The following is a 21,138-nucleotide window of genomic DNA, read 5'->3' on the forward strand; positions in this document are numbered from 1 at the left end:
TTTTCATTCATGGTACTTATCATGTTTTGTAATTAGACATTATGTAATTCCTGTTTTTCTCTCCCACTAATCTCTATACTCCATGAGAATAGGAACTGAATTTAACTGCCATTGTTGCCCCAGCTCTAAGGGGTGGCTAGTGTTGGATCCAATTTGGTGAATGAATTAATTCCTTAATACATGTTCTGAAAATTCTGTACATAGTTAAGAAAAACTCAATAAATATCTGTGGCTAGTTTATTTATTGAACACATAATTATATACATTCAGTATGTTTTAATACTGGACTTAACACAATTGTCTCATTAAATTTATGTGTCTTAATTCTAATCTTTACTTCCTCATAAACACCTTTTATTTTTAAAACTCTTTATTTTAATCAGAATCTCTTATATTTTGCTTTTGGATCTATGTCATAGCTGGATATAGCAGACTAGGAATTTAGTGTTAGATAGGAAAAAACTATCATCTCTGACCATCTATATTAGGTAAGAAAATACTGAAATTACTTTTCCACTGTTAGTTCCTGTTCATCATTCACTAAAGTACTTGATCAAATAACAGTGACAGCTTACAGTAATTGTAAACATGAAAACATAAAGAAATGAACTTAGGTGTTTGTGGTTCAGAAGTATGTTATGATGTCATATTTTTCAAAAACTAAAGCAACTCCTATCTCCTATAATGGTTTTGGTTGAATTAACAATATTTGTTTATTAAAAATTATGTTAATGCCACTGGATTTCCTAAATTTATGTACTTGTAAAACATAGTATGCAAGGCATTAAAGCTGACTTCTACATATTTTGTTCTCAATACACACAGTCAGTTACTAAAGATAGGCAGTTGTTTAAAAATTTAAAATTTCACAAAATTATAAAAAAGAAAAAGGGGACTAAACTAGATTTAACTTTTTAGAAAACTCAAAATCCTTGTGTCTACTTATTTATTTATGCAATTATTTGCTTTTTTACAAAATGTATTGACCTAGGTATTTTACTAAATGGTTGATATATAGGTTTCTCATTCCAGTTAATCATCATTGTCCTTTCAAGCTGTTTAAGAAAATGGCTATCTGAACACTTGAACTTATATCATTTAAAAGTGACAAAGGAATATAAATTAGAACTTAAATTAGAAGAGTATCTGTAACACTGTAATAGATACTATGGAAACATCTAAACGATTTTCATGTATCAATCAAAAGTAACTTCAATTAAAATAAAAAATAATCAAACTTAAATCCCCTGTAATGAAAAATGAAGAATAAAACTAAAAAATAACTGAGATTTCTCAGAGTCAATGATAAGTTGTATGAACCCTATATGGAAATCTAAACTGAAATTATATAAATCAGATGTATTATTGCCTTAACTCACCTGTAAATATTCATTAGGAAATAATTAGTGTGAAAATTACAGGCAGATCCTTTGCCAAGTATTAAAACATTTGTTGTTAACATCTGAAATAATTATATTGTTACTGAAAATGTTTAATAGGTGATTGATATGTGTAATAATTATTACCACATAGGCATTGTGTTATAATAGATAGGGTTACATATAAATTTATTCCTTACAAAGTAAAAGTACTTAATAGCTATATTAATTAAAGACATACATTATAAATAAAGAAGTCACATAATTAAAAAAATAATATTAAAGTAGCATCTCAGCATAAACATCTTACCTTTAATGGTTTAACTGAAAATGAATAAATATACTTAGGTTTTTAAAATGTAGAATATCATTAATATTAAAAATATTTCATTTAATTACACTGATAAAGGTAGTAATAATAAATTGATTAAAATTGAAGGTACAGTAAATATGAGAAAAATGCAGAGAAAAGGTTAAGATCTGAGAAAAACAAATCTTTTGATGATAAAGTAGACAGATATCAAGATCAGTCTGTCTGCACCCTGAAAAAAGCAACCTCCAAAATTACCATTTTTATATTTTCAAGGCTCATTAGTAGTAGTAGTTGGTCAGATCATAGCATTCATATGTCTGTTGATTATTTGAAATGAGTGAGAAATAAATAAGTGATCTCAGATAAACTATCAAGATGTCCGCATGTAGAAATGGCCTAAAATGAGAAACAGATCCCTGTCTACCTCTTTTATTTCAAATCCATTTGCATAACCCCATTGCAAAATATACTAAAACTTAATTAACCCATCAGTACAAATAAGAAAGAAATGGTACAAGTGAGGCAAATATAAGTGCAGCAGCCCCAAATTAGGCTGACAGCTTGAATGTGAACACAAGGAAAACAACACTTCGGTATGGGTGTCCTCTAACCCCCCAGCAGTTAGTCTCCAACATTCTTCTTTCCCTCTCTCACATGAAATATCTGCTGAAACAAATGGCTTCTCTCCCATTATTGCAGGTGTAAGTTGACCTAGTGGACCCCTGTGGGAGAGCATACGAAGCCTGAAGAAAGTTCATCAATCTTACTTCAGAGTGGAAGTACGCAAATTGGTTATAATCTATGTAATGTCAACTCCTAAGATCCTAAACTCAATCAGCTGGGAGCTAGCATTACCTGTAACCTGCAGGTGCTTCTATATGCCATGTAGTGAGTGAATGTTCTACGTTCTCAATGCATATCACTAAATCATCACTGTGGCAAGATGTACTTTCTTACTGTGGATTTTCTAAACATTCTAAAAAGCCACAAAAAATAAAGCAAAACCATAGCCTCAGAAACCTAGACAATGGGAACAATCAGAATCCTGAATTTATTATATACTCTTATAAATCAATGCAATAGAAACAAATACCCCAAGAGGAACATATTTTAGATTGTACCTTAGGTGACCTGTTCCAATATCTGTCAGGGCACAGAGATGAACAGAGGGAACAGTAGAATGTCAGAGCATATGATAGGTTAAGGGAGGCACCTCACTATCACATGCGTGTTCAGAGAGCAGTCTGGATTTACATATAAATATTTTACAAATATAAAACCAAGTCAGAGAAAAACAAAGAATTTCATTAAACGCAATAGGAAAGCCACTAGATACAAACTTATGGCCATTAAGTTCAAAGTCTATTTCAATACATCCTTCCTAACCTATCAGGTTTCTTTCTTTTCAAGGGTATTTTCGGATGTGGTGACCTCAGTAAAATCTCTGATGGAGGGATGAATAGGCTTTAGTCATTGGTTTCAATTTCTAGCTCACATCAAGGTCTCCTTCCATTTTCAATAGGTAGGAAACCAACTGGCTGTCTAGTTGCTCCTTGGTCAGTACAAGGGGCAAAGGCTGACTAGGCAGCCATATTCAGGTCCCATGAACCAAAAGAAAAAAGATGCAAGAGCTGGGCCTGAGTGGGCCAAGGACCAGTTGAAACTGAATTTAAGTTAACTTAGTGGGTGGTCAGTTAAATGCTTTATAGGAAGGTTGCTAGGTTTGTTGACTGGGTGGCTATTGGTCAGCCAGTTGTATGATCAACCTGCTTACTCATACTGTCCTTTCCTTCCATTCATCCATGCCTGAAGCTTCCTTTATTAACTCATGCTCCATGTCCTTCTCCAATTATTTTTAAGCTTAGAAATATTTCCCCCCATCCAAGGTATTTCTTTGATATTCACAATTTCATTATTATTATTATTATTATTATTATTATTATTATTTTTGCAGTACGTAGGCCTCTCACTGTTGTGGCCTCTCCCGTTGCGGAGCACAGGCTCCGGACGCAGAGGCTCAGCGGCCGTGGCTCACGGGCCCAGCCACTCCGCGGCATGTGGGATCTTCCTGGACCGGGGCACGAACCCGTGTCCCCTGCATCGGCAGGTGGACTCTCAACAACTGTGCCACCAGGGAAACCCTTCAATTTCATTCTTTTAATGAAGTTTTTCAGGACTAGGGTAATGAGAATCTCCAGATCATCATTTTGTTTATATACATAACCCAAATAAATTCTTCAATAACTTTCCTTGTTTTATTTTATAAATTACCATTGTCAAGGAGGAAGAAAGAGAGGGAAAGTGAGAAATAAAATTGTTACTCTGGCTAAAGAGTGAGTGTGTGTGTGTGTGTGTGTGTGTGTGTGTGTGTGTGTGTGTGTAAGAGACAGTGGAGGTGGAGGGTGCTTTCAAGTTTATCTTGTTCAGCTCTATCCAAAGAGATATCATTCTTGGTTTAAAGGAAAATACACTGAATTGGGAATCACAAGACCTGATTCTAGATTCCTTCCAGTCCTGGTTCTGTCACTAACTGTGAGAACCCGGCAAACCACATAGCCTATGTGTCTCATTTCTATGTCTGAATTCTTATCTGCATTTGCCCTTTGAATTTGCATAATGTTATGATGCTCTAATAGCATTATATACATCAAAGTAGTAGCACTATGAAGTTTCTATAAGTGCCCAACAATTATTAAGCTACATGACTACTGTTCTTGTTAGCATGAACTTGTGCCCAATTCCAGTCTCCTCTCACTGACTATAATCCTGTTACTACCTCTCCCTAGGTTTTTTATTTGTTTTGGAGAAGGTGGGGTGCTTTGTGCTTGTTTGTAAACACTTCAGGCAAATTATTATCCTATAATTTGATCCACCATCTCAAGACCCTATTGTCTTAGGCTTTCAAGAAGACAAATAAATAGCATGTAAAACTCTTACTGATGTGTTGGCCAGTTCAACATGAACCCACATTAATCTCTACCTTTTATTTGTGACAAAGGTTATCTGATTAGAATGTGCTGAATTTACTGTTTAAAACAGAGTAACCACTCCGGGAGAAAATTAGGTCATATGCACAACTCAAAAGCCAAAATGTGATAAATGGGAGAGATGCACTTGGGTCTCTGAGGAACTGTTGACCTCCTTTGAGACCACAAGGCAACCAGTCCTATGCCTACCATGCTCCAAGTGAGACACATCCTGGAGGATAGATGCACATTAATAACATTAACGATAACAAATACGAAATGTGCCACTTCAATACATTATGAAATCTGGAAACAAATTATTATTGATTTTGGCCCAGATTCCATAATAAATGGAGGCTATGCAAATAAAGGTTTATATATATATGAATACTTACTGTATTGACAATTTCTTCCCATGAATTCTCCTGGGCACTCACAGGAATAGTTAGCAACAAGGTCTGTGCATATTCCACCATTTTTGCAAGGCTCAGCTTCACATTCATTAATATCTGAGGAAAATAGAGAGAAGAGAATTATTGGTGAAAAAACGATCAGTTATTAGAAGGTTTTAGGCGTTTCAAATAAAACAAAGTCTAAATAATGCTGTGTGTGTGTATGTCTCTAGTCAATAATATAAATGGTGCCTACAATCGACAATTTATTAGCAATCAAATTAAATCCAGTTCAAATGGAATTGAGAATCCAAATCCAGCAGAACTAAACCACTCTCCTATCCTGAAAATAAATATGAATAGTTTGAGGAAATATTCAGCATATCCTTAGAATTAAATCAAACAAATTAACCCTGATAGAGAAATGAATTGGTATCACAAGACCTAGAAACCTCCTCAGCAGCAACCACTGCCAATTAACACTGTCTCATTTCATCTTAATTCATTAAAATTCTAACTGACAGAGATGTTTTAGTTTCTAAATAGTTCGCCTTTGATGAATGTGACGAGAAGTAAATTGGAGTTAATAGCTAAATCTTGTTATATGCAAAGTATAATAAATATAAATGATGATCACTTCCTAATCTCGTTCAAGGGTTTCTAAAGTTAGGAGGGCTAAAGGGACTTACCTTTTATATCTCATTATTATACCTGATGCAAAATCATACAAAATATAAAACGTTTAGCAAATTATACTAATTTCCATGCTAATTTTGGACAACAAGGACAACAAATGGGATTTTGAATGAAAAAGAATTAAAGACTAATTCAGTCAAATATCAATCACTGATATTTACACATCATTTCGTCTAAGCTCAGCACCAAGCTAGGTTCTGTGGGAGCTAGTAAAGTAATTGGAGGACATGCACTCTCCCCATCACTTTCCCTTCCTATCATCTATCTCAATTGAAATCCTGCTCTGCTCTTATTCCCACAACTCCTTCTTACATATCTAAATGGTGTTACTTAGGGACTGCCTGTTTATGTGCCTTTCACCCTTTCACCTAGTCAATCTGTGAAGTTTACAAATGCAGCACCTGTCCTGCACTGTTCTTTGTACCTCCACAAATGCCACACTCTATCTGGAAAACCACTAGTGTCCAAAAAATGTTTCTTGATAACATTTATAACAAAATAGTGGTGCAAACAATCTGAAAAAAATTATTTCAGATGTGTAATGTGCCTTCGGATACACTACAACGTATCAAAAGTTATTCTAAAGTCCTGGGTTTTCATAGTGCTTTAAACAATATGATCATTAAACTACCCCCTCAATATCAAACAAGGACAAAATACTAGAAAACCTCTATTTTGCCCTTTCCTTTAACTTCTTTCTTATAAACAGCATCTCCTCCTGGAAGCAGATTTGGTCATCCTTTCATTCTAAGTTTATGGCAAAGTTTGGTCTAAACTTCTTTAGGCAGGTGACCACTTTCTCTGAAAAAAACATCCCTTTTGGTTTCTGGTCAAGTGGTACAGTTTGAGAGTAGAGACAATTCATGACTGTGTTCAAACAGAATCTGAATAATTTGATCATTTTATAATATCAAATAATAGGATAAAATCAGAATCTGATCATCTCTAAAAAACAGCTGTGTACTATAAAATATAATAGACTCACAAATATTTGACACTAAAACTCTTAAGCAAGAAGGAAGGAAGGAAGGAAGGAAGGAGGGAAAGGAGGGAAGGAAGAGTATGTCACTTATTCATTTTCTCATCTGATGAAATATTTAGCTCTTTTTGTCTTAACAAAAATTCACTTTTTATTTATATTGGACTAACATGCAAAATATTTTCATTAAACTTTGAAAATAGCACAAAAGTCACTGTGCTATTTATTTTCTTACCAGATGAATGTCAGGAAATGGCAATGACTGGTTACTTTGGAACATGCTTAATATGTCTTTCCCTGTAGCATATCTACTACAATTTGTTTTAGGTGAGATATGTCAGAGCCTGACAAGAAGTTAAATCTTCATGTCTTAAAGAATGCATTGCCTTATTTTGTAAAGTTAGACATAAAAAGCTACTCTTTTATATACTTACAGGGAGGAAACTGAGAATTAATTAATGTCTGAAAAAGAGCACATAAGGGAAATAGAATTTGATCTTGGATTTGAAGGAAAGTTTTAATTAGGATTAATAAAAACAGGATGAAGAGGGTATTGTATTTCCAAGCAGGGATTCAGAATAAATCACAACTTTGAAGAGAAGTGTTCATGGTATGATGGTGTGTTCAAGTACACAAATAGCACAGTTTGTCTGGAGGACAGAGTGGGAAGGGGGTGCTGGGAACCAAGTCTGAGGATGTAGATAGGGACCAGATTACCATGAACTCTTAGTGCCAGCTGAGGGAACTGGCTATTCTCTTTTGGCACTGAAGCCTTGGAGCCAGCTGGGAGGGTATCCTCTATACCCTTGTACCCTAGAAAGATTTAGAAAAGCCATATGTGGGATGGACTTAAATAAATGAAAGGAGGCTGGACAGAGACCCACCCAGGATTTGATGCTAAGAGGTACAACATATGTTTTAATTCTCAGGTAAGAGAATTACCTTACCTGAACATTTCTTTTTTATATTGACCTATGTCATGAGTAAAATCAAACCCAGCTCTTGCTACTTTGAAATGTTAATAGAAGGAAGTTTTCATAGTTGATGATGTGAGAACAATCAAGAGTCATTATATGTACTATTAAGGATATGCAGTTACCGTTGTTCTTTGCTTCCTCATTTCTTCTAAGTTTTTACACGATAAGTAGTACTTAACACATGAGAATGTGAATTTAATTGAGACTAATCGATCTTTGAACTTCTATCTATTTGTTCATCAGACCAGGTCTACAATCATCAACAATGGAAGTTAAAATTAAGAACATTTGTTTCTAAAAATACAGTTACACATTTACCCAGAGGTTAACATGAGGTGGAATGAACTGGAATTGCATTTGCTGAAATGAAAATGCTTTCTAGCCATACTTAGTTTGTGATTAAAAAAAAATGATCCTTTACTGTTTGTGCATTTTTTTAAACCAAAAAACTACCTTGATCTAAATTCATAAAAATAAAAACATTATATTAAATGAGTTACATACTTTAATATAGTAGCAAATAAGTAAAACATTTCTGCCTATGTACACATATAGTAACATGTAGGCTCAGATAACAGATGCAAATTACACAGAAGCCTTTATATATCAGTATAATGCAAGAGTTCTTTCAGCGGTGAAGGCTATTTGCACTGTGATTAACACTGCAAGCAATCTAAATGGAAACAGACCTCAATTGGAATAAATCATGTTTAATTAAAGACTAGATATAAATACTCACAGAACATAATGAAATGAAAGTTAAACTTCTTTGTAATAAATCACATACATATTTCTCTGTCACAGATCATGACATTATTATTTCCAGAAAAAAGTCCTCATTTATTCCAAATATCCTGGGATATAATAAATTATTTTATAACTAAGAAAAATTTGACATAGCAGTTCCATACAAAATAGGAATTTCCATATTTAGTCATTTTTATAGTTCATTTATAATAATAACAGCTATCATTTTTTGAGGATTTTAGTTCTATGACTGCTTCCTGAGAATTGTTTTTAAAAAATAACATCATTCAAAGCTAGATTTTATAATTAAGACACCCAGCTGAGTCCTGATTCCTTCCTCTGAAAACATAAATCTTTGCTGTCCACCCTCTAGCTGACTGAAGCACAGTGGTAGGAGCTGAGCATGATTTCCGGATACAAACTCGTGATGTGTATATATATGTGTGTGTGTGTGTGTGTGTGTGTGTGTGTGTGTGTGTGTGTGTGTGTGTGTGTGTGTGTGAAGGAATTAAAAAGCAAAGTGAAGCAAAGCAAAGCAAAGCGAAGCAAAACAAAGCAAGGCAAAGCAAAGGAGGGAAGGAAGGAGAGGAAGAGATGAGAGAGTAAATAGTTGGTCACAACAGCATGCATATCTTTGAAACAAAAGGTACTCTAAAAGGATATCCAGACACTTTTTCTGTTGTAAATACTTACATAGATTCATTCATATTATATGCATAATTTAATCTCTTTATCTTTACCATTATTTTGCCCTTAGCCCACCTTATACAGATTTGGGAAGGTGTGCTGTAGTCTTCCCTCTTACGCTTGCCTTTTTACTAACAGAAATAATGTCAACCCATGCACCCTCTGGAGATGTCACTGTGAGAAGCCTCCTCTAGTAATTGAAAAACACATATATTCATTAAGATCATTCTGAGTACTCCTGAACTTATACACATGTGCATCATGAGAAGTGCTCAGTTACTCCTAGTCTTTTTTTCTGGATCTTTGTCAGACCCATCACTGTGCAAATTACAGCCCCAAAGCCCATGAAACGGACTTTGGAGTGGTAGGCTGTCAAAGAGTTTTTGAAAATCAAAATTATATGTGCTAGTTCCTTTATCAGTGCCTTCAAAAAACAGTGGCTTCTCTGGGCATGATTTCTTGACACAGAAATGATGTTGCTTCTTTTCAGATCATTATATTTAAATATTCAGACATCCCATTCTTCATTATAGACTCCACTAGCTGGTCAGAGAGGAAATGGAGATTTGCGGAGTCTAATTGCTAGGGCATCCTGTGGAAACTTTCAAAATTAATTGATTAACTAAATAACTAATTAATTAATTACTTTTCAAACTGGCTCCCATTTGTAATCTGCAGAACAGGAATGATTGCACATTGCACTCTTGGGCCATCAGTGTCCCAATTTACCCTTGAGTCTCTCTAGAACTCCTGAGATGGATGCCAATTGGCCCCAGTAGTTCAACTACATTTACTTTGCCAACTTGGCCTAGAATATTTTGAATATTGACCACCATTTAGACTAGGACATCCAATCCTTTTTAGGACAGAAATCCATGTAAACTCCTCTTGAGTGGAGGAAAAAAGACAACTTAATTCACTTGTGAAACTACCTCCTTTTGATTCCCAAGTATATCCAGGTCCCATGAGCATCAAGAAAGGAACAACTGATTCTCAGGCTGAGCACCCCTGTTTTGATATATTAAAAGGACACCATTACTAAGCCCTTTTTTTTTCTTTGCAAAGATATAATTCCTTGGCTTCCTTATTCCCTTCCCTTGGACTGTCTTTCCTCCTGAAATATTGTTATTGACTGTTAAATAGCCTGCAAGGGCTTATTTTCAAGAGTCTGCTATTTTTGACCCTTTGTAACCCATCTTCCCTGGGCTCCCCATTAGCTAATAAATATTCTCCAGACTTCCTGTGAGTGATTGCCTTTTAAAATTTAACCTTTTATATTTTTTCTTACCTAAAGTCAATGGTTTTTCAATTTCTCTTTTAAGGCTGAATAAATTACGATGAATTTCTAGCAATTCTGTCCTCCCACTCAGGTATTGAATTTAATTATGTCATAATCAGAACTATCTACAGGATTTCCCAATCATTTTGGGGGCAAGTCAGTATATTTTTAATCTTGTGTGCTTGAACTCTGTTTTGATCTGGCTTTTTTCTATATTGCTACTAATTTATTTTAAAGTAGAACATTAAAATGAGCATTCTTCGATGAGAACATACCACAGGGAAACTTTTTATAATAATTTACTGATAACCTTTATTTACCAAGAACAATAGTGCAAAAAAATATCCAAGAGGTATTTAACCATCACCGCTTACTAACAAAGATAATACTCTATGCTCATCTGTATCCTGGCATCCTCACATGTATTTTGAGATCTCAATTTTAATGCAAGAAACTTTGTTATTGGTACCCAGGTAGAGCCCAGTTCTCTAGGATGTCTCCATTTAAAATTATTTCAGTAAGGCTTTAGTTGTCTTAATTAGATATTTGGCCAGCAAGATAAGACAGCTATTCGAAGATATTTATAAAGCCAAAACCAGGGAAGATAGAAGAAGGGTTCGGGGAGGGATAGTCAAGAAGGTGATATAACTCAAATATTTGAGGCCTTGAAGAAATTCATAAATAAAAGCTACATGAAAAAACACAGTAGAAGCCAAAATGAACCAATGCCTCTGGTAAAATTTTTACCAAAAAGCAAACAATTGCAAAGAACATTACCTTAGGGGTATGCAGCATAGTAACTTGACCTGCAATAAATATTCATTGATTGGTAAGAAAACTGAGAATATAAGAGACCTGGGGAATCATCACCTGTACTGTGACAGTGAGTTCCTTGATTTGGGCAGATGTACCTGCCTAGTTCTAAAGGGGTTCTATTAAGGAGAATGGATTTAGAACAATGTTCCTTTTAAAAGTTAGGACCTTTAAAATATACCAATGCAAAGCCTCCACACCAGAGATTCTAATTTAAATGCACTTGGGTGTAATGAAGGCATAAATATTGTTTTACAGGAGTCCAGGTAGCCAGGGTTGACAAACACTGCATAGAACCTCTGTGTATGAAGTCCATCTATCCATCCACCCATCCTTAGTTCTCTGCTAGGTTCTAAGAATGCAAAGATTAATATATCATGGACCCTTACTTTTCTCAAGGCTCTTATAGTACAGCAGACAGACGAGGAAATAATCAGTTACAGTACAAAGTGACAAGTGCTCTAATGAATGAATGCACAGTTTCTCAGAGACTTCGAACAGCAATAACTAAATTAGTCTAGCAGGCTAGAGAATGTTGAATTTTAGAGGTGTCTATCTGACTGTAGAAATTGCTTCTGAGTTATGTCAAGTTATAACTAATTACTCTGTAAAGTTATTTTTCTAAATTAATATGCATCTCATTATTCTACATATCCGAGAGTGATTCCTCATTGTCCCATAGTTCTGTGCTCCAAGTATAAAACTCATATATTTCCTTTTATTATGTATGTTATAATTTATATATTTTTGTATATTCATAATGCTTTATCCAAAATCAATCACTCTATACTGTCAAATGCATGTTAAATTAGTTTGCTTGTAGTTCTCTCTAGTTTTAATGGTCAATACTAAAGATCAACAATTTTGGATTTTTCTATAGTGAGTTATCAGAAATCCATAACTGGTTAAAATGAGATGGGATTCACATGGGAAGCATATCTATGATTCACATGGTTGCTTTCACACACCCATTCACTCACTCATTCATTCATTAAAACTTTGATGAGCACCTTCCATGAATCAAGCTCTAAAATACTGAATATATGATTGGATACATCAGTGAACAGGGATAGTTGCAACTGTTCTAAGAGGTCTCACCTTCTATAATTGGAACATAAAAGGACACAATGTTTTCAGAGAGAACTGAGCCCTTTTAAAAGTCTGGATATGCACAGGGACTATGTGGAACTACTAGGGATGGTGGTTACTAGGTAGTCTGGGACCAGATTTTTATGGCTTTACAAATCAAATTAAGGAGTTTGAACTTTAGTCCTTGGACACTGAGAAGTTAATAGAGAATTCAAGAAGTGTGGAAAGGGGGCATGGGATTGAATAGATCTGTGGTTTAGAAAGATCATTCACTCTAGAATTTCATTACTGGTAACATTTGGAAAAATAATTCAAAGAGTTGGAAGGGCAATTTATGTTGAGTCTGCGTCACTCAGACCATACATACAACATGATGACTACAGCATGTATATTTAAACATTTGGCTTGGTTTGAAATGCATACAGACTTCCTAATATTTAGGGTTGCCAGATTCAGCAAATAGAAATACAAGATGCCCATGCAATATTTGGCTCATACTTTATAAAAGAAAAAATTTTATCTGCAATTCAAATTTACCTGGCCATCCTGTATTTTATTTGGGAATCCTACTTGAATAGTCAACTAGAATATGATTTCCCCATATTTTCTTTCTTTCCTTTTATATAAGCACTTTAATTTCAGCATATGGTCATGCTTTCCATTTTGTATATTCAGCAGACCCCAAGGAAAACTACCTACAGTAGAAAATCTTTATTGACAAATGAGTCCTCCTCAGGCTTTTGCTCAAACTAAACTTTGTTGCTTGCAAAGCAGTTCATAATCTTTAGAGTTTACCTGTATGTAAGCTTCAATGTACTATTTATATAGTTATACTTGTATACACATCAATACTTCAGCTATGTAAGAGCCAAAGTAATCCATTTCTAAATAGACAAGCAGTTATGGATTTTAGGAATAAAATTATAAGAGATGCCCATTAAGCCAAAATCACTTAAGATTTTGAGAAAAATTACTAAGAGGAATAACAGAACTGGGGGGAAATTTGCACTCTTATCAGCAAATTAATTCATAATGGTTTGGAATATATAGTATGCATGAAACTTACAGTAATCACTTATTTCACTTCATATGCAAGTTGTAAGTAGAAGGACAATACCTTTGAGATGTATTTTTTTTTATCAAGAGAGGCTTTTAAGGGAATAAATTAAAACTTACCACTCACCAGGTTGAATTATTTTTCTTTTCAATGACAGTATTTTTTTCAAAAAAACCCCACATAGACAGTAACTTATACTAAAAATGATGAGCCACTAAAAGCATACAAGCAATGTCACATTTAAATAACAGGCAATGATACACAGTTACATTGCATATATACAGAAAAATAATTTCACTTAGTTCAGAATTGATTTCTTAAAAATAACTCTATAACATATTAAGTATGGACAAGCAGCTCATCAGGATGACAATTGATTGACAACAATTAGCACATTCACCCACTTGTATTATGAGCCAAACCTTGTTGTAAACATTTTGGATATATCATCACACCCTCTGAGCTACTATTATCGTAACTGTTTTCCAGATGAGTGAATTGAGACATGGAAAATATAAATAATATGTCAGAGTCACACAGGTGGTGAAACTGAGATTAAAACCCAGATAATTTGTCTCAGGAATCTATGCTTTTCAGCAGTTAACTTTACCACCACTAGAAAATATGAATTCTCCTTCACCTTTACTTCATACTTGCCTTCAAGGTACCACTCTATGTGCTGAGGAGGACAAAGAAGCCAGAATACAGAGCTCTTGATCTCAAAATGTTTAAAATGTTCTAGTAATATTACTATTACTGCTCTAGGTCAAAGACTCCAGTCCTAAAATCTTAGTTTGGAACACTTTTCCCCCCTAATTCCTTTATTCCTTTTAGTATTTTTTCTCAAACTCTTAAGTAGTTTGGGCTTAATGGGCATCTGTTCTAATTTTATTCCTAAAAGCCATAACTGCTTGTCTGTTGAGAAATGGATGTCTTTGGCTCTTACATTCTTTTATACTTGACTTTTAACTTTACATTCTGATGAAAAGAATACATTTATTTTTGTTTCTTTCTTTACAGAGGACATGGATCTATTTTATACATGTCAGCTGAAATTCTTATTTTTCAAAGAGGATAATCCACATTTTTTAAAATCATTATTTGCAAGATAGCATACACATAGAAAAGTACACAAACCAATAGAGTTAAATGAATTATTGTTAAGAGACAACCTGTTTAACAGTCACCAAGGTCAAGCACAAGAACAATGCCAGCACTTGAGAGCCTTTCCATGACCCTTCTATTCACAACTTCCCCTCCACCCTCACAAAGGTAACTGACCTCCTGCTTATTATGGCAATCACAGCCCCACTCTTTTCATGGTTTAGAGTTTTGTTACTTCAATACTCATTCCTAAATAGTATCTTTTATTCTTGCCTATATTTGAATTTTATAGTAAAAAAAAAGAAATCATTCAATACATGCTCTTTTGTTTGTAGCTTCATTCACAATGTTTTTGCAGGTGGTTACAGTGAGTTCATTGTCATTGCTTTATAATATTTCACTATAAAATGCAAGACAATGCATTTTCCCTTTCTATTGTTAATGGCATTTGTGTTGTTGCTATAAATAAAAGCATCCATGAGTGTGCTTGTACATAAGTATATTAAATTTCCTCTGGGTATACCTAGGAGTGAAATGGCTGAGTCATTTATATACTTTAGTGGATAATGCCAAATTGGTTTTTAAGTGGTTGCACCAACTTGCACTTCTAATCAGCAACTTAATTCATAGTATTTTTGAAGATACAATACACGTGAAACTCACAGGTAACCACTTATTTCACTTCATATACAAGTTGAAAGTAGAAGGGCTAAACACCAATATATCATTTTAAGATATATTTTTATCAAGAGAGGTTTTTAAGGGAATAAATTAAAACTTTCAACTCACCAGGCTGAATTATTTTTCTCTTCAATGACCATGCTTTTTTTTTAAAAAAAAAACATAGGCAGTAACATACTAAAAATGATGAATCGTTGAAAGTATATAAGCCATGTCACAATTAAATAAAAGGTAGTGATACACAGTTACATCTTGTATATAAAGAAAAATAATTTCTCTTAACTCTAGAATAATTTCTTAAAAATAACCATAAATCAACTCTTACCTATAGTTATATGTAGACTCAGGTAATAAAATAAGAATAGTTCCTGCTTTTGCATTTCAATATCTTTGAAATTTTATATCATAGGCATAATTAAAAATGATGAATTCTATTATACTTTAAAGCTACTCTAAGGATTAAATGAGGTAATTTATGGGAAAAATATACACTTTAAGGACTGTAAAAAAAGCTACTTACATTATTATAATATGGACTAATCGATATTTATATTGTTCTGTTGAATGTTTCTTCATTAGATTGCTGGATAAAAATGATACTGCTGCTTTTGGGGTTATCATCAGAGTAAATAAATGGGTAGGATTTTCATAAATGTTCTACAGAAGAGCAGCTCTGCCTTGGAGAGGCATAAAAGATAGTATTATCCTCATAATTGCAAAGCCCATGGAAATTTTGATCCCCTGAATGGGATAATTCAACAGATACCCTCAGTATATTTCATTCTAAAATGGTGACATTTACTATTTTCTAAACATTGACTCTCCATACATTCGGCCTGAGAGATCACTGAGCTCTATATCTGATAGACATACATTATGGCTGGTAAGGTAGAGAACACTCCTTTTAAAATTCTTAGGGATGTCAGTTTCCATCAAAGTAAAAGAACTGGGTGGCTAGATTACCCACAGTTCTAGAATCTCACCTCATCATACTTATAGGAGGTTTCCTGGCAGAGCTGGAGGCAACAAAACATTTGCTACACTCAAGGCCACCATGGAAGAATCTGTTTCAGGAACCAACTCACTTCTCAGCACCAAAAATGTGCTGCCTACAAGCCGTTAATTTTTTTTTTTTATTTTTTTATTTTTTTTATTTTACAAATTTAATCAGTTATACATATACATATGTTCCCATATCCCCTCTCTTTTGCGTCTCCCTCCCACCCAAGCCGTTAATTTTTATATTTTATTTTTTCTCCCGTATTTATTGCTAAGGATGCCAAATCAGCATATTTTCTTCATTAAAAGTGACAACACATTGGGAGATTGGGATTGCCATATACACACGACTATATATAAAATATATAACTAATAAGAACCAGCTGTATAGCATAGGGAACTCAATGCTCTGTAATGGTCTATATTGGAAAAGAATCTAAAAAAAATGAAAGAGTGGATATATGTATATTTATAACTGATTCACTTTGCTGTATACCTGACGCTGACAGAACATTGAAAATCAACTATACTCCAAAAAAAATTTTTTTTTAAAAAGTGGTAATGCATTGGGATTCAAGAGAACTCCTGCTTCTGGCCAAGACAAAGTTCAGGGACCAGATTTGCCCTCCTGCCTGAAACAACCAAAAAAAATAAAAAAGACAAAACATATAACAGTTTTCAAGACACTGGATATTAGGAAATGAAGGATAGTAACAAACCAGGTGAGTTCTACAACTGCCCAGGTTTACTGCCTTAAGAGAGATTCCAGGCCATGGCACAGTGAGAAAGAATCCAGGTGGAACCTGGCCAACTCTATGAATTAAAAAGAGGGAGCTGAGAGTCTGGAGAGCCCAGGAGGCTAGAATTTGCAGGACAGAGTAAGAGGAGAGGGCTACAAAGAGGCAGCCCACAGGGACCTACAGAGCATATCCTGTATACTGCAGTGCTCCCTCAGGAATCCAGCAGAGCATGCAGCAGCCCATGCAAGTGAGGAAACTACTGAGGAAAAAACCATCTAAGTGGACCAGAGGGAGTAATATTTGGAGATCACACCGGGCCAGGAAAACTTCCAGTTCCCTCCAGTGGGACTAGAAAATAAACTAATTCCTGGGGCACCGAGCAGAGGACTTAGAAGGGCCTTGCCTCAGTAGTGGGGAGTAAATTAGTCCTGGACTAAAGATCTCATTTGTCTCACCTAACAAATCTCAGAAGTAAGACCCAGAAGAATCAAACCATTTCCAAGAAATTTAACCATGTAAGAGAACTAAGCTCAAGAAGATATATAGGACTACAGAGAATGAGCACTCCCACTCAGCGAGGTAAAATTCATTAGTCCTGATGGGAATCCCCAGTCAGGATTAACAGACATGTGCATAAGCAGGAAGTGAGCCAGATTTTAGAATTATCAGACAAGGATTTCAAAACAGGTAGTATAACTGTGCTCCGTATATTGAAAATGTTAAGTACAGACATGGAAAATAGAAAAAGAGACCCAAACTGAACTTCTAGAGATGAAAACCACAATGTGTGAGATCAAAAATACACTAGAAGGAACTAAAGCAAATTAAATATTGCAGAAGAAAAGATCAGTACATTTTAAAGATATAATAGAAACTATACAGAATAAGATACCGATAGGAAAAAAAAAAACTGGACATCTGTGAGTTGTGGGACACATGTATATAGGTAACCTAAAATAGATGTGATTGGAGTCCCTGGAAAGAGTGAGCAGAAAAATATTTGAATAGACAATGGCCAAAAATTTTCCAAATATGATGAAAACTATATCACAGATCCAGGCACCAGAAATCCCAAGCACCAGTCAGTATCAATGTGGTCAAAATCTGGAAGAATATTCTCCCAACTGTTAATAGTATTTACTATCAGAGCATAAGTGTGGGTGATCAGATGAGTGGAGAGCAGATTTTCACCTGACGTTTTAACTGTTTTTTTTTTAAACTTTTTGAAAAAAAAATTAGTGGGATTATGAGTAAATTTTTCTTTTGATTCATAGTAGTATTTCAACCAATAAAAAGAAAAAAGAATAATAATTTAAAAAAAGAAAGCCCAAGCACAAGAAACATGAGGAAAACTAGACAAAGGTACATCATGATTACAAAAGATGTAAAAGTCATTCTGTAGATAGACGTAGTCTTTTCAGTAAATGATTCTGGAACAACTATTTAAATAACTACATGAACAAACAAAACCAAAAACTCAGGTCCATATCTCATGCCATATACAAAAACTAACTCAAAACGGTTTGTAGACCCTAGAATAAGACGTAAACCTATAAAAAATTATAGGAGAAAATCTTTTGGGGTTCAATTTAGGCAAAGATTTCTCAGATACAACATCAAAAGCATGAGCCATCAACACTGATAAACTGTACTTTAACAAAATTATAAGCTTGTGTTTTTCAAAATCAATTTTAAGAGAATGGAAAGACAAGCCACAGATTGGGAGAATATATTTTCAAATCAAACATCTGATAAAGCACTTGTAACCAGAATATGTAAAGAACTCTAAAACTCAATAGTAAGAAAAAAAGTGACAAAAAATGGACAAAAGATTTCCTTCAGAAAAAAGAAAAAAATATATATGAATGGGAAAACATATGAAAAGATGTTTGACAACATTTGTCAATAAAGATGCAAATTAAAATGAAAAAGATATCACTACACAACTATTACAATGGCTAAAATTACAAAGATTGACCATAGCAAGTATTGATGAAGATGTAGAGAAATTGAACTCTCAAACACTGCTGGTCAGGATGTAAAATAGTACACTTAATTTGGAAAATAGTTTGACAGTTTCTCCACTATTTAAACATAGAGTTACCATATGGTCCAGCCAGTCCACTCCTAGGTAGTGACCCAAGAGAAGTAAAACGTCATGTCCACGTGAAGACATTTATGAACGTTCATAGTTGTTTTGTTTGTAATAGCCAAAAACTAGAAACAACCCAATGTCCATCAATCAGTGAATGGCTAAACCAATTATGGTATAGCCATACAATTGACTCCTACTCAGCAATAGAGAAGAATGAACTATTGATACAAACAACAACATGAAGGGTTCTCAAAGTAATTATGTTGAGTGAAAGAGAACAGCTAAAAAAAGAGTATATGTATATTTGACTACTTATATAAATTCCTAGAAATGCAAACTAATCTATAGAGACAAAGAAAATCAGTGGTTGTCTAGGATGAAGTTGGAGGGACAGATGGAAGGGATTACAATGGGTAGGGAGAAACTTCTGAGGGTGATGGAAGTGTTCAAAATCTTGATTAAGATGATGCTTGGATAGGTGCATATATATGTCAAAACGTATCACATTGTGCATTTTAAATATGTGTATTTTACTGTATGGCAAGTATGGCTCAACAAAGATGTTGAAGACAGTGATCATGTCAAGGTTCTTTTTACAATCCACTTATTTACCAGCTGTGAACTTGGTTCTACACACACACACACACACACACACACACACGCATCCATGCACACACAATGCATCACAATAACAGGCCCACAAAATTAATGAGGGACATCAGCCTTCTGAAATTCACATCAGAAGGGGTTTGTTTTCCTTTATGCTTACACCTCAAACTAAGAGCCATGCGGCCCAAATGAAATGAGGCAGGCCTTATTGGAAAGATCCAGTAGTTTAATAAAACATACTAACAGAAGGAGCTGTATTCATAAAAATGACAAAAATACTAATTTTTTCACAGTAGTTCACCTCCTGCTTTGCAGGTTATTTTCATTACTCAAGAAAGGCTTTGCAGGAAGCCTTAAATGAAGACGAATGGAAAAAACGTAACATAACTGCAAAATTTTCTATTACTCATATATTTTTGGTTTTAGATTGGATTTATTTCTGCTATGGCTGACTATCAGAATACTGAAGATTATTAAACTATAACTGATGTTACCCATACCTACCCTAATAGTTCTTATTTCCCAGAAATTTTTCTGCAGTAAGTTCATAAATTATATTGATGTGTATGTTTCCTGCATTCTTAGGATCTATTTAAGAAGTTGTGATTTTCATATAAAAAGCATGAAATAACTCTTCTAGTTCTCTTTGGTCCTCCTATATAACTTTATAGGTCCTCCTCCTAACTTTAACCTAAGGATTTTTATTATTAATTTCTTTTAATATACAGTAAGATGGAAATCTTAATGCCATTAATTACTTACTATGTAATTTCACATTTTAAGTGTAAGCCTTCAAGACAACAATTTCCGTCATCTGAAATGAACCTGATTGAAATAATTGGCTATTTCCATAACAAGCACTTTAACAAATGGTCCTATGTCAGAGAGGAGTGGGTCTGATTAGAAACTGCATTGCCGTATTATGCTATTATCAGATTAACGCAGAAAGAGTTTAGCTCCTTTTAATAAAATCCAGTGACTTGTGAATTGAACTAAATATCAGTTAATAATAAGTGTAACCCCATCTACTTAACTTAGTTGTTTAGTTTGGCCCTGAGCATAATGATTTAAGCTTACACAGCAAAACTTACTTCTCTACCCTCGTTAAATCTCCTTCTGTGTTTCAGAGGATAAAGGAAGGCTTATGTAGTCTCAGTTAAATGTACTACAGAGTTATCTTCAGAAGTGATGTTAATATTTTCCCAAAGTAGAATCCACCCACAAAGGACCACAATATTTAAAGTATTTTGGTTAAGTCATGCAGAGGTAGAGAACAACCAAAATCTACTGATGAAATCTATTACACTGAATATACAAATATATTTTTGAAATCTGTAGATCTCTTTATAGGTACTACCACTAAAGTATACTAAATTCATATCTTAAAGAAATTTAGAGGTTATTGTAATTATACATAGTTAAATACAATAGACACTTTATCTACCTGCCATGTATATATTATATATATAATATATATACACATAATTTTGCAGGTGTACAATTATTTAGTCCATGGCTTTTATATTATTCTATCCT

General features: G+C 34.1%; 1 protein-coding gene across 2 annotated transcripts in view; it reads right to left on the reverse strand.

Moving 5' to 3' along the window:
• Positions 1 to 21,138, reverse strand: part of EDIL3 (EGF like repeats and discoidin domains 3) — a 443,986-nt gene that overhangs the window by 201,680 nt on the left and 221,168 nt on the right. For both annotated transcript variants that reach the window (XM_060093127.1, XM_060093128.1), the window contains one exon: positions 5,054 to 5,167. In XM_060093127.1, coding sequence (XP_059949110.1) covers positions 5,054 to 5,167 — 114 coding nt within the window. The remainder of the gene's footprint in view (positions 1 to 5,053; positions 5,168 to 21,138) is intronic.

This window comes from Mesoplodon densirostris, chromosome 3 (genome assembly GCF_025265405.1).
Source record: "Mesoplodon densirostris isolate mMesDen1 chromosome 3, mMesDen1 primary haplotype, whole genome shotgun sequence".
NCBI classification, from domain to species: domain Eukaryota; kingdom Metazoa; phylum Chordata; class Mammalia; order Artiodactyla; family Ziphiidae; genus Mesoplodon; species Mesoplodon densirostris.